Here is a 15,252-nt window from a genome sequence, read left to right on the forward strand (position 1 = left end):
AAAAAAAAAAAAAAAAAAAAAAAAAAAAATAAATAAAGAATTTAGGGCTGGACAGTCCAAGTGCCACATAGAATCCTGCCACTGTCAGTCACAGAGGCCAGTGACTGGGTGAAGCATTTGGGCTGGCCTCAGTCATAGGTAGAGACTCTGAGAGATGAACTAATCTTTTTAGGCACTCCCCCGGCCCACCTTGCATGATACACCAACTCAGAATTGATATCAAGGTGGGCATGGGCTTCCCCTACAGCAGAAACAGTGACCATACACCAAGGGTGGAGTTATGGTAAACTTGGACTTAGGGTGCCATCTAGGGGTGAAAAGTGCCACTGACCACAGACCCAGGGAAAAGTATCTGCTTAGAATTACTAGAACAACAGGCACACTACTCAAATTGGGTACCTATTCCTTGAATATGCATATACCAAGGATACCAACAGACATGACAACTCTCAGAGACCCCTGAACTCCCCACAAGGGACAAAAAATGGTGCCATAAAATGAGTAATTAGTATATCGGAACTCTCAAACACAGAATTTAAAATGTTACTGGAAAACAGAAGGAGATAAAATACAGAGAAACAATTCAGTTCTTTAACAAAGGAACTTAGAGAAACTTAAGTAGTTTAAAAAGCAAACAGAAATCCTTGAGTTGAAAAGTATGGTAAATGAGATAAAAATGTGGTAGAAGGCATCCATAGTAAAACAGATCAAAAAGAAGAAAGTATCAGGCTTTGAGAGAATGGCTTAAGATTTTCACAGTATTGAAGGAAAGAGGAAAAAAACCCCACAAAATTAAAAACAAAAACAAAACAAAAAAACAAGCAAAAAACTCCTGCAAACAAGCAATCTGTCCTTCAGAAAAAAAAACAGAAGACTGGGGATGTGGCTCACTGGTAAAAGTGCTTGCCTAGTGGCCATAATCCCCAACCCCCAAAGGGAGTAAGGAGACATTAAGTCATTCCCCAGCAAACAAAAACTGCAAGTATGTATCCTTATCTGTTCTGTCCTATAGGAAACGATAAAAAAGAATTCTTCAAACTGAAATAGATACTAGTAATTTAGAAGAAAACACTGGAAGCTATATAATTCATACTTAAGAGTAACAACACAAATTCAGTACACTGTAATATTATAAACACAGTACATACACCATTCATACCTTTAGTATGAAGAGTAAAAACAATAACTGTGTTAATATGTTCAGTGATAGGACATAAAAAAGTAAAATAGGACATCAAAAACTCAAACTGTAGGGAGGAATGGGTACAATTTTCTTATTTTTTTGCTATCTTTTCCTGTCTTTTTTATCAATTTTAAGTTGCTAGCATTTCAAATTAGCTTGTTGTAATCTAAAGGTGATTTTTATAATGCCTCATGGTAACTAGAAAGCAAAAACATAATAAGACATACCAAACAAATAAAGGAATCAAAACACATTACTAGAGAAAAATCAATTAAATCCTTAAAGTGACTATGAAACAGGGAGAAATGACCAAAGAAGGCAAAAACTCATAAACCCTAGAAAATATTACATAACATCTGTATGAAGAACATATTCTTCAGCAATTATCTTAAATGTCAATGAGTCACATTCTCTAATAAAGAGACAAATAAAGAGAGACAAAGAAGGGCATTATATAATGACAAAGCAGGCAGCTGAACAAGAGGAAATAACAACTGTCAATAATGTGCTCCCGCTAGCAAAACACCTGCATGTATAAAGCAACTATTTATAGACCTAAATGGAAGAACAGATCCAATACAAAAATAGAGCACTTTACCTCCTCATTTTCAGCAACAAACACATCATTCAGACAGAAAATTACACAGAATTAGCAGAGTTAACCTGTAAGTCAGACCAAATGGACCTAAAAGGCATCTATATAACATTCCACCCAACAGCTGTTACTGTAACAAATGTTATTTGCCACTTATTTTATTCACCATAGGTGGATAAGCCCAGAACTCAGTCAGAACTAACTATTCAAGTCTAAGAGTAACTTTGTTCTCAATTAGATTTTACAGATCAGCCAAGATCAGAGAGGAACACTTCTAAGACCAACCATCTTTAGCTGTCTAATGCAAGGTTAGGACAGTTCTGACTTTTAATTCTGTCCTGACTTTTAACTCTCCAGTGTAGGTAAGAGCTGATGCCCTAGGAATCCATAATACTGTATTTAAGAAAATAATGAAGCAACTCTGTGAAAGAATACCTCAAAATAAACAGGTTTTTCAGTGCTATCTTTACTCAAACCTTCATTTCTTTATTGCATGAAGAATCTGAGACTGTTATCTCTGCACTTTTAAATAATAGCTTTAACTTGTGTTCTTGCTTACAGATAAACATACAGTATTTCTCTCACTGTTACATCTTTTCTTTTGTGGTACTGGGCAGTGAACACAAGCTCCACCCCCAGCCATTTTATTTTATCTGTATTTTGAGACAGGACCTCACTGAGTTGCTGAAGCTGAGCTTGAGTTGGTGACCCTCTAGGCTCAGCCTCCAGAGCAGCTGGGCCTACATGGGTGCACCACCACTCCTTGCTTGTTAGTCTCTTTTAGTTGTTTCTGTCTTTTAGCATCTATTCGCCTATTAGACAATTTTTAACTTTTAACCCTTCCCTCTGCTGAGCTGTAGACTCACATGTCTGTCTTTCCACTGAACATCTTTGCCAGAGACGTCTTCAACATGTCCCAGCTAAATTCTTCACTCTTTCAGCTACCTCCTTCATACCTACCTCTTTTGGTCCCTGGCACTAGCCTCCTAACAGTCATGGCCCCTGTTCACAATTTTTTTCTCTTCAGAACTGGAGGTTGAACCCCAGGGCTTCACAATGAATTACACCACAACCCTCTTAATATTTTATTTAGAGACAGGTTCAGTGAGTTGCCAGGGCTGGGCTTGAACTTCTATTTCTCCTGCCTCAGCCCCCATGAGTGCTGGGATTCACAGGTGTGTGACATCATACCCAGAGACTTTATAGCATCATTTTTCTCTGTCATTACCCATACCCGTACACATCATACTCATTCTACCTGTGATACGTGTTTTCTGTCCTTCCCCTGTACTTCATTCTTGGCATAGTATTTCTGTCCTATTATTGGAGGGTTTCTTTGCTTGTCTTGCCTACTATGGCAGGCTATTTGGTTATCTTTAGATTCTAGTTTTAGTAATAATGTCTGATTAATATCTGTATAGAGTTCTGATTATAACCTACCTGGCTCAAATACTTGCAGTGATTTTCATCATTAATTATAGTAAGCAATGATTTAGTCTTTGAGTCCCATGTAGGTGCATAAACTCCTTTTGATAAGCCTATTTCTCACTTTTTCTTAGTCATATTCTATGCAAAGGGTGAAATGGCAATCTATTGTTGGTCATACTGGCCTATGTTTCCCTATGTCTTAGGTAATATCAATCTCTTTAATGAAAATATTTTCTACATGTTTTCTCCTTTTGTAAATACCACCCCATTCAATGTCTCCAGGACAATGGCCATAACTTAATCATCCATATAGACTATAAGTATGATCAAATATTTGATATATAATTGTGTATCATATTTGTGATAAATTCTCCCATGGATTAATTCAAGGAAGCCATTTCACTTTTTACAGTTTTCCTTTCTTCCCTAGATGTCTCTATTCCTTGAATCCCCACAAGCAATTTTTGAAAGTACTCCTCATTAGAATATCTTCTAAAATGCATAACATTCCAGCGTAATATTTCAATATATAGAAAAAGCTAAAAAAAGAATAGAACTGCAATGCTGAAACAAAGGAACACTATTAAAAAGGTCAGAATTTGCTTTCTTGTTAAAAAAGGACAATGGCATTGTGGATAGAGAGAAAAGCAGGGAGGCAGGCACTCAGGCATAAAAGAGCTTGTGCAGGGAATCACAAGTGCTTCTGTACAGCCAAGGTAAAAGCTGGGAGCTGGCAGGAGCCAATGAAGGTAGACTTTGCATATAAAGTATTATAGCTGTTGAATGCTCTGCTAAGAAAGCTAATTATTAACTTGAGAGCACAGAAGCATTAGCTCCTGAACTCATCTTTGCTCTGGATACCTTAGAGACAAAACAAAACAATTTAAAGTTATTTAAATATTCAAAATGTGTGAATTATCTAATACACTATTTTTTAACTCATGGTACACAAAAATGCAGTACCTCTTTTTATTTCATGAGGTAAAGTTTCCACATGGGGCTGGGGATATAGCTCAGCGGCACAAGCACCTGCCTGGCAAGCGCAAGGTCCTGAGTTCAATTCCTGGTACCAAAAAAAAGAAGAAAAGTTTCCACAAATTTATGTGTTTGTAAATAGTATTTCTAAACTCTAGAAGAATATAAAAATTTTAATGCTATTTGCTTTTTTAAGAAATGCTTAAGAGAAAATATATTTTCCTCTGGCTTCCCTGGTAGTACTCATACATTAATGGTGGCTCAGTATGGGCTAATGAGGGCAAAGGTTTAAAGACTCCTATTCCATTTCATTCTACAATGGAATTCTGGCACAAATAATTTTTTATTTATCTTACTTACTTTTTTATTCAATTTCCAATCAAGGAACACATAAAGAACTTACTGTTCAGGAAGATTTTTAACATAGCACTCAGTTTTCTATGCTGTTGGGTAGTCCAAGAAACACTGTCATTAACTTTTAAAATGCATACCTAGGAGTGCAGTGAGTTTTGGAAGAAGTCCAACTTGTACCATCTTATTCCTCAGTCCTGTGTCAAAGGACAGGTTTAGCAAAAGCCGGAGAGTGATATTTAGTAAATCTTCATGCTCACATGGTATGAGTTTTACCAGTTTTTCAACAATATCCATTTCCACCTATGTAAAATAATAAAATGCAGTGAGGTTTTACCGTAAAATAACACAAAAAGAGATTAGAAATAATTATTTTTGTTTTTACACTAATGCATATCTATTTTAAAGATAATTGTGTGGTAACCTTATATTCCCAGTTCATCCCATTTCAATCTACAAACGTTCCTGACATCAAACTTTTGAGGAGAAAATGTCTGTAACAACCTACTTCTACATCATCTCTTCCTTCTCTTATTTGATTACATCAACTGGAAGACAAATTACATTTGACTTTTGAAAATACTGCATTATTGAACACTACCCACACTGTACCAGGCCCTGATGAAACAATATCTCAAGTGGTCTCAAGGATTCTTCAGTCTAAAAATAACTGGACAAATAAAACAAACAATGGAAATATGATAAAAACTGAATACACAAAGTGCTCTATAAGCAAGACAGAAGAAGCTACTAATCTATCCAGAAGAAAAGATTCAAATTAGGAATAGTGTCTTAAACAGAGAGGAAGAAACTGTTCTTTGGTTATAAAGGACAGAGGAAATACAGGTTTGAAGAAGCAGGCAGTAGATGGGCAATTAGGAATAAAAGCCCTGGTGCTTCGGTATGACCACAGTGTAAAGTATGCACTGAACAGTTAAAGAAGCTTAAAGGTAGACCTTAGATAGATCACTGAAGGTTTAGTGCTCTGGTAAGGAGTTTAACATTATCCTATAGGTAGCAGATTGTCCTTAATGATTTTAAGTCTAAGGGATGATATGTTCCTAAGCATGGAATACCCCTGAAATCTAAGTTCCTAGATACCAGCTAGGGCCCACCTTCTAAGAAGGCCTAATTAAGACTAGAAGTGTCAGGCCTTTTTTTTGTTGTGTAATCAACACTGGTAAATGGAAAAACAAGTCTAGGCCAATAAAGGAAAAATTATTCAAACTTTTGTCATGTATAATGTGAGGTTATAGTCAGTGGCTAACTAGAAATCATATAATACTCAGGACAGAAGCTGGGCAACAAGTAACTGTTAACACTTTCAAACAAGGATCAGCAGACCATGGCTAGTGGAAATGTGGCCTGCCGTCTGTTTTCATACAACCCATGAGCTAAGAATGGTTTTTGGCTTTCACTGTTTTTGGTGGGGAGTGCAACACTGGTAATCAAATGCAGGATCTTGTGTGTGGCACCTAGGGAAGATGCCTAGTGAGGTAACTACCACTGATCTACACTCCTAACCCGTTATAGTTAAATGGCTGAAAAAGCAAGGAAAAATGATATATCATGACACATGAAAATTGTGTGATATTAAATTTTCCATAGAGTTTCATCAGAACAGAGCCATGGCCATTAGTTTATAAACTGTTGATAGCTGATTTCATGCTATTATAGCAGAGTTGAGTAGCTGTGATAGAGGCTATATGCCCTGGAAAACCTGAAGTATTGATTATTTAGTCATTACAGAAATGTTTTCTGGTCTCTTCCCTCTGCTTTTGAGATATAAAATTGCATCAAGAGTACTTGTGTTATGAGAAGTTACAGAGGGCACTACCAATTATTAATTTTGTAATGGAAGCCCTACATTCCAATTTTTTAAGATAGCTATCAAAAAAACACAGCTATATCTCATGTTAGCTGCGTGTGGTGACCTGTGCCTATAATCTCAATACTCGAGGACACTGATGTAGGAAGATCACAGGTCTGGCCCCACCTTGGGCAACTCAGCAAAATGTTGTCTCAAAATAAAAGTAGAAAGGGCTAGGTTCAAGCCCCAGTACCTCCAAAATAAAACAAAATAAAACATTAAACAAAATAACAACAAAATATCCCCTCATATCTTTTAGTTATAAACAAATGCTAAATAAAGGGAGAGAAATTCTATACGATGTGTGATTTAAAACTATGGTGAATGTTTAAATTTAAATGTATTACAGTAAAAGACACTCCCATTAGTCCCCCTCAAAATACTCCCCCTCATTTCAAATATGCTTATCCTATCATTCTTGCCACTTTACTGAGCACTTCTGGAAGTCTTCTGTGTCTTTAGTTGTGATGTCAAGGCTGCCTTGGTATGCTGAATTGATTCAAAATGTTTCCCTTTCATGGAGAAGAATCAGAAATCTTATGGTGCCAGATCAGGTGAATAAGGTAAATGAGGACACACCATAATGTTTTTAGGAGTCTGCTTTTCCATTGGATGGCACTCAGCAGCAGCATCCGCTGTATTTTTTATATTATCTCACTAAGGACACAAACAACGACTTCTAGGACGACTTCAGAAAGTGGTAAGAAGGTTGGGTAAATGTGTTTAAAGAAAGGGGACTATGGGGCTGGGGATTTAGCTCAGCGGCAAAGCGCCTGCCTGGCAAGCGCAAGGTCGTGAGTTCAGTTCCTGATACCGGAGAAAAACCAAAAAAAAAAAAAAAAAAAAAAAGAAAGGGGACTATTTTGAAGCAGATTAAAGGCAATGTGTATTTTGCTTCAATAAGTTTTAAAGATTAAAATACATACGATCTTTTTCAACACATTTCATAAGTTCATAGGATTTGGATCATAACAGAGGATTTTTGAATAATTTTGCTTTACTTTTTCTTTCATTGGGGATCTAAAACATACTGTCCTCTTCACATCTTTATTACACTCTTTCACTGACGTCATAAAGATAACATTAATAATTTAGTCCTTACTTTCCTTTTTCTTTTCATTGTCTATCAAGGAATGAACACAAAAGTTTTTTAAAAATGTCAAGCTGACAAAACAACATCCGATTTTTCTTCCAGGCTTCTATGAACACTTCACAACCACATGGTAACCAAACCTTAGAGCTCTTCATTAACAGTACGAAGCAATCTACAAGGACTTCTAAAATTCAAACACAAAACTTAAAAGCTGATTCTAAAATGTAAATGCAGAGATAAAGAAATACGGAGGCTAATTTTGAAAAAGAAAAATATTGGAGGCTTTATATTGTCTAACATCAAGACTGACTATACAACTCGAGTAATCAAGAGAAAGTGACACTAGTAAAAGAAAAGCCCATAGACTAATAGAAGATAGAGTCGAGCAATAAACCACATATATATGGCCAGGTGATTTTCAACAAAAGTACAAAGGCAATTTCAATAAGATGCAAAGGCAATCCCATGGTGAAAGAGGTCTTTTAACAAATAGTGCTGGAACTGGGTTGAAATGGACATCCACATTCAAGACCAAGAACCTTAATCCACATCTTGCACCATCTACAAACTTCACTCAAAATGGAGGGATCACAGACTAAAATAACAAAATTCCCTACAAAACTTCTTGAAGAAAACACAGGAAGAAATAGTTGTGAGCTTCAAATATTTTTAAAATATGACACTAAAAGCAAGGTCCATGAAAAAACTTTTATATCTTGGACTTAAAAATTAAAAACTACTCTTCATAAGACTAGGAGAATGAAAAGACAAGCCACAGAAAAGGAAAAAAAAAATACTTGCAAAACATATAACTGATAAAAGGCTTGTACCTAAAATATAGAAAAAAGTCTTCAAAGATATTAGTAAGAAAATAAGCAAAACAAGCAACACGTATCCTCTTTGTTATTCCTTTTTTTTTCTTTTTTTTGGTGCTGGGGATTAAACCCAGGGTGTTGTGCATATAAGGCAAGAACTCTACCACAGAGCCACATCCCCAGGCCCTATTCTTCTTAAAGTAATGAGGACTTACCTTTTTGTTATATTATAATAATTTACTATGTGAATATAATCATATTATACAAATATTATGATGTGATTCAATTTAAACCACTATTTGAAAGACATTTTTAGGTTTATTATGTTTACTCTAAATGCATGTCTAAAAAACAAGGTCAGTATTAATTCACACCAACAGTACAAAGAACACTTATTAAATAAATAATACAACCTCACAAACAGATTAGCCATCCTACCTTTTACAAAAAAATAAAATAGCCACAAGCTTCAGCTGCTACTAATTATATTAGATGATATTTTTCTTTTAAAAAAGCCATAGCATACATGCATGCTGTTTGTTACAGCAAAATTTAGTAATAAAATAACTTGGAGAGTTTATTAATTTATGTTCCTACCACACAGTATGGAATGTGAAGTTCGTGTCATTAGTCAATCAACACTAGACTTGTTTTTATTTAACACAGCCTACTAGTCATGTCTTTTTGGTTGATTAAAAAGAAAAATTCAACCTCAATAGCTAAATTTAGTAATTTTCTCAATATGCGATAATCTTTCCTCCAATTCTATAAAACACAATTCATAGTTAATTAGTATCTTTATTAAGTCTTTCATGTAAAGTAATAGTTTAGCAATCCTGAGCAAGTTGATTCTAATCTTTAATTGTACTGTTCCTTTTCACTGCTTCTAGAAGTCAACATTTAAAAAATTTTTAATATTTTTTGGACAAGATACATGTCTATATTTTGTACTCTGAATAACTACTATGAAGACAACAATACACAATATATTAATTATTGTAACTCTCCTACTAATGTTTGGAAACTATTTTATTGTTATTTTTAACAATAAAGATCTGAAAAAAATTTGTTAATCTTGCTAAAAATGTGTTAAAATCTAGGTAAGCAAACATGTCTCATTAATTTGGGTGAATTTTTGAGAACCTCAGCTTTTCCTCAATAAAAAATGCTTTGATAAGATGATTTATATCTTCCAAATTTATATAGAAAATAATTATAATAATAATCTTAAGATCTTTTTGACAGAAGGAACATATAAGTGCATTACTTATATACAAAATTAATCTGTGTCTGGTAAATGCTGATGGCAAATAAATATGAATTCTGAGACACCACTAAAGGTGAAATTAATCTCATCACATAAATAGAAGCACATAGATCAACTTACACAAAGGAGAAGCAATTACTTAGCCACACAATCCCTCCTTAGGAATCTCTCTCTCTCTCTCTCTCTTTCTCTCTTACCTCAACATATTATTTGGTGATTATATTGGTCATTATATAAGGTCAAGGAAAAATGTTTTTGATTAATCTCTGTTGGTACATTCAACTTTAAAACAATTTAAAATATGTTCAATATAACTAAATACTAATGGTGAAAATTAAATGTTAAATATATTGAGGTAAAAAAAATTTTCTATAGTCAAGAATCAGAATCCAACAACTTATAAATCTGATAAATCACTGGCAGGTTTTCAATGGGTATATCATGACATTTACTATAACATAAACTACTTCCGAATGTATTTGATTTTAAAGTAAGAAAAATAGTAGCTATAAGTACTATATATTAGACTATTAGTCCACCTGAAAATGAAGCCACTTATACCAATAATGCATAGTCACACACAGTTAATACATATAGTTTTAAAAATGGTCCTTGATGGAGTTAAAGCCCATATATCACTTCTAGGATTACTTTAAGAAAATATTCAGATGTATACTCAAAAATGTATATGTGTAATAAAGTGCCGCTTATAATAGGTAAAATTATAAAACACTGATGTTATCTGAAAACACAGTGTAGTTACTTATATGATCTATTTAGTATGCTACTGAACTAACATAGATGCTTTAATGATGTGGAGAAAAAGCAGATAAAAATATTTCTTTTATCTTTAGAGCTGGGGATGTGACTCAGTGGTAGAGTACTTACCAGCATGTATGAAATCCCTGTGATTCAGTACCCTACACCACCAAAATAAATAATCCCTTCCCTAAAAGGCCTCACATTCTATCTTCATATCATATAGTGGGAAAATATTCTATGCCCAATTTGTATTTCTTAAAGACTATTATATCAGCATAACAGCAACTAGGAGGCTAATGTAATAATTCAAATAAGAAATGAAATCTGAATACAAAGTGCATGAAATAATGAAATGGCACTAATAATGGAAAGAAGGGATAGTTTCTAGAGATATTTAAGGCACAGAATCAAAAGGCTGTAGCTATTAATTGTAATGACGGTGACAAGATTGGAATAAACTGTCATTTCATACATTAATATTGGAAATAAAGGCAGCAAACTAGTTTAGAGAAAAGTAATAGCGTCAGATGACCCTGAAGTACAATTTTAAGATTAATCTACTTTCTATATATAAGATGGAAAGATCAATTATAAATGATATCTTAGAAGATATTTTTATCTAGAAAGTTTCAATTATCTGGAACATTAACTAAAATGGAATGTATTTCCTAACGAAGCCATTTCAGTGATTATTGCTATTATAAAGTCTTCAGAACTGCTGTAATACGAGTATAAAATGTTTATTTTCAAATGAAGATATTCTAGTCAAAAAATGGCTAAAAGTAACTATTTCAAGAAGGAGCTTTCTAAAAAAAAAGGAGCTTTGTGAGCCTGAGGCAGGAGGATTGCTGTGAGTTCAAGGCCAGCCTCGGCTACAAAGTGAGTTCAAGGCCAGCCTGAAGTGCATAGCAAAACCCTGTCTCAAAATAAACAAACAAACAAAAACAAAGAAAAAGGAGCTTTGTAAATTACCATATCATTTTTATTCTCCATAAAAATGCTGAGTTTCTTTAAGAATGTTACAACTAGAATAAGCAGCTCAAAATTGTCCCGATCGAGAGCTTTCACCAACATGTGAACTATATTCTTATTCCTCATCTTCAGTTCTGTACGAGTATCCTCTGCCAGATTCAGAAGCAAATAAAGAGCAACTGGAAAAGTAAAACAGGTGAGTTAAATGACTGGCATATTGAGTCAACAATTTAAAAAATTACTTCTTATTTATCAGGATAACAGAAGAAGTTCTAAAAAGATAATGTATTATTTTGAAAAACTTGCTTAGTAATTAGTTCATTAGAAAACATTAATAGCAAATGATTTATAAAACATATATAAAGTAATATTCTTTTGATGATAAGGACACAGTAACTAAAATAAAAATGATTGCAACTCTTCTGCAGCTCAGTGTTTCATGGAAATCAAATGGCAATTAAAGGATTTAAGTCAGCAACTGATAAAAGAAACAAGGAAAGTAATTTTTGTTCATATAGAAATATAAAACAACTAAAGACTGCTGTGTTAAAAGAGCTATAATCCAAAATACATAGCATAGCCAGAGCTGCATATGAGGATAAAAAAAATCTATTTTTCACAATCAAAATGATTTTCTGTTAGTCACTACAAGAAAAGGCCATTTGAAATTCAGTAATACAACTGCTACACTAAATAAAGTTCAATATCTATTAGTACTACATAGAATTTGTTTTGGATCCCTGTGATGTCATTATTCCTTTCTAAGAATGAAAATTAAGAAACAATTTTCCCTTTTACCTTGATTAGCAGATAGCTTCAGAGTTACATGTAAAAGGTTTCTTTAAAAAATGAAATAAAATAGGTTTCTGTTACTGTACATAGAAATATGTAGGTTTTCAGTGCTTAGTCTTTTTGCTTTCTTATAGCCTTGATGCTACTTACTATTTTTGTACAGCAATTAATGTATTCTTATGAACTACCTCAATCTAAGGCTATGGACACACACAAAAAAAGAGAGACTTAGAAGAAAAAGTATGGTCTCAACAAGGCTGGAAATAATTGCCTCTTTCTATTATACATACAGCATATATACTGCAAGTCTCATTACATATGGGGAAGAGTTCTCAGAAGATTTATCAATTAGCTCTAAATTAGATTCTGCTTATGGCCAGACTAACAAATTAGTAGTTCAACTTGTAAAGGGATCAAATTGTTTCTACATAGTTCAATTGTGCTCCAAAACAAGGCTCAAGAATATATACATATATGAGTAAAAAAATATACAACACTCAAGAATGTAAATTTCATACTGTCTGACAATCAAAGATTATTGTTATGGTTTATAACTAGATGAACATTCAAGGTTATGTAACTATTCCAGATCTTCTAGAAGTTAGGTTAAGAATAAGGAAACAAAAAACAGTCACACTTCCTAACAATGTAAACTAAAACGCCTGATATTATATACTAGATGTTATTACCAGCAGTTTAACAAAGATTGAAGAAATAGGAGTAAGATCAGTGTAAATGGTAATTATACACATGAATAGAAAGATTACTTTTCTATGACTTAAGTATCTTTAAAATAAAATCAACTGCTTACATAAAAGTAACACATTTTAGGGTTTATAAATATAATAAATATTCATAAATAACATAAAAGCAGGGAGAAAAAATGGTTCTAACACTAAACATTAAATGTGATAAAATCATTTCATAGCAGACTTAATTTATATAAATTAATGATGTACACTTGAAGGTAGACAAGCTATCTTTAAAGCTATCTACACTTGAAGGTAGACAAGCTATATATAAATCTTAAAGTAATCAATAACAAAAGACTTATAGTCATGTGAACAGTGAAGATACTACAGAATTTAAAAACCTTCAATCTGCAAGAGAACTCAGTGGAGGAAAAGGCACACATTGAGATCAAGACCCAACCACATACTGTTTGTAAGAAATATCCTTAATATAAAAGCATATAAATTAGAAATAAAAGGATCAACAAATATATACCATGCTAACATTAGTCACAATAAATCTATAGTAGCTATATCATCATCATCATCATCATCAAGATGTAAATTTCAGAACAAGAATATTGCCAAGCATAATGAAGGTTATTTTGTAAAGATAAGGATTGTTACTTAGAATATATTATAACCCTATGTCATTATGTTTTCTTCACAGCTTCAAAATACATGGAACAAAAACAGAACTTAGAAGAAACCAGTAAGTCCACAATTACACTAAAATAATTGTTACTCTCACAATACATAATAGAAAAAGTAGAAAAAAAAAACAACACAGAAGAAAATCACCATCAACCATTTCTCACTGATCTTTATAGAAAATCCTACCTAACAGAATGCACATTCAAGTACACACGCAGTATTTACTAACAAATTCCATATTATAGGCCACAAAACAGATCTCATCAAATTTAGGATTGCAGTCATGTAATGAATTTTGTGATGGTTTAGATCTAAAACATTCCCCTTACATCTCATGTCTTCAGAGGCAAGCTTTTGGAAAGGAAGGTGACTGGATCACGGGAGTAGATTCATTTATTAATGAGCGCTATTAGGAGGTAGAACATAATTTGAAGAGACAGGTCACTGGGGGCATGAGATGGAAGGGTGTGTTTCTGAATTCTCTTTCCTCTCTCTCTCTTTCTCTCTGACATGTCCTTCCACTTTCCTTCAAAATGTCTTTCTACTATGCTATTCTTGCTTCAGAGCCAGCCAATCATGGACTGAATCATCTAAAACCATAAGCTAAAATAAACCTCTCCTCTTTTAATGTGTGCATGTCAGGTATTTTGTCCCAGCAATGGGAAAGTGGCTAATAAATATTTTCTCTAATGATAACAGAATTAAATGAATATTAATAACAAAAAGATCTCTGGAAAATCCCAAATTATATGGAATCAAAATAACTTCCTTTTAGTAACTAGAAGGTCAGGGAAATTGTAAACTATTTCAAACTAAATAAAAAAGAAAACTGGACATATCAAAATCTCTGGGATGCTATCAAATCAGGGCTTAGAGGAAAAGTTATATTGGTAGTGCTATATATCTGTATCAGAAGAGAGGTCTTGGGTGAATGAATTCAGCCTCCACCTTATAAAACAACAAAGTAACAGCAAATTAAAGCCAAAGTAAGCTAAAGAAAGAAAATAACACAGATGAAAGTAGAATCAATAAAACAAAAAAGTATCAATGTACAGAAAATCAATCAATGAAACTATACGGGATGAAATTAATGCTAAATTGCAATCAAAAGTTCATTTTTAAAAAAGTGCTTACAGTAGGAATAGGACATATGAAATACTTAGAGATAAATTGAGCAAAACACATGAGAGAACTGCGGACTGAAAAAAACACAGTATTGGTATAGGGCATTAAAAGACAAAGAATAGCTAAAACAACTGGGGAGGGGTGAAGTACTAAAACCATCTAGTTCAAAATGTTCAATAAGGAGCTTTCTATAATCAAAAAACTGCTACTAGCAACAAACTACAAAAAAGTGATGGACAGAAAAGGATAGAATGTAAACCTAGATATGTACATAAGTGGAGAATGATTTTTGCAATGATAGAAACCAATTCAGTAGACAAGGAATAGTCTTTAAAAAACAGTGCTTGAATAGCCAGATATTCATATGCCAATAGAATAAATGATTTTTATATATCCTCACACCATATAAGAAAAAATTAACACAAAATATATTGTAGACTTAACAGGTATACACTGTAGACTTAAGAGACTTAAGTTTTATACCTTATATCATGAAGGTATAAAACTGGAACAAAACACAGGAGGAAAGTCACCATCACTGTCAGTTAGGAAAGGATTTCCTAGATACAATATCAAACCCATGATCCATAAAACAAATTATCCTTCATAAAATTAAAAATTTTGCTCTTCAAAAGATAT

General features: G+C 33.3%; 1 protein-coding gene across 6 annotated transcripts in view; it reads right to left on the reverse strand.

Moving 5' to 3' along the window:
• The window catches only part of LOC102004253 (kinesin-associated protein 3), a 170,370-nt gene that overhangs the window by 82,263 nt on the left and 72,855 nt on the right, over positions 1-15,252 (reverse strand). For all 6 annotated transcript variants that reach the window (XM_005398164.2, XM_005398165.2, XM_005398168.2 and 3 more), the window contains 2 exons: positions 11,312-11,490; positions 4,673-4,835 (listed from right to left, as the gene is read on the reverse strand). In XM_005398164.2, the coding sequence (XP_005398221.1) occupies positions 4,673-4,835; positions 11,312-11,490 (342 nt within the window). The remainder of the gene's footprint in view (positions 1-4,672; positions 4,836-11,311; positions 11,491-15,252) is intronic.

Source organism: Chinchilla lanigera, unplaced genomic scaffold (assembly GCF_000276665.1).
Source record: "Chinchilla lanigera isolate Chin_1 unplaced genomic scaffold, ChiLan1.0 scaffold00061, whole genome shotgun sequence".
In the NCBI taxonomy this organism is placed as follows: Eukaryota; Metazoa; Chordata; class Mammalia; order Rodentia; family Chinchillidae; genus Chinchilla; species Chinchilla lanigera.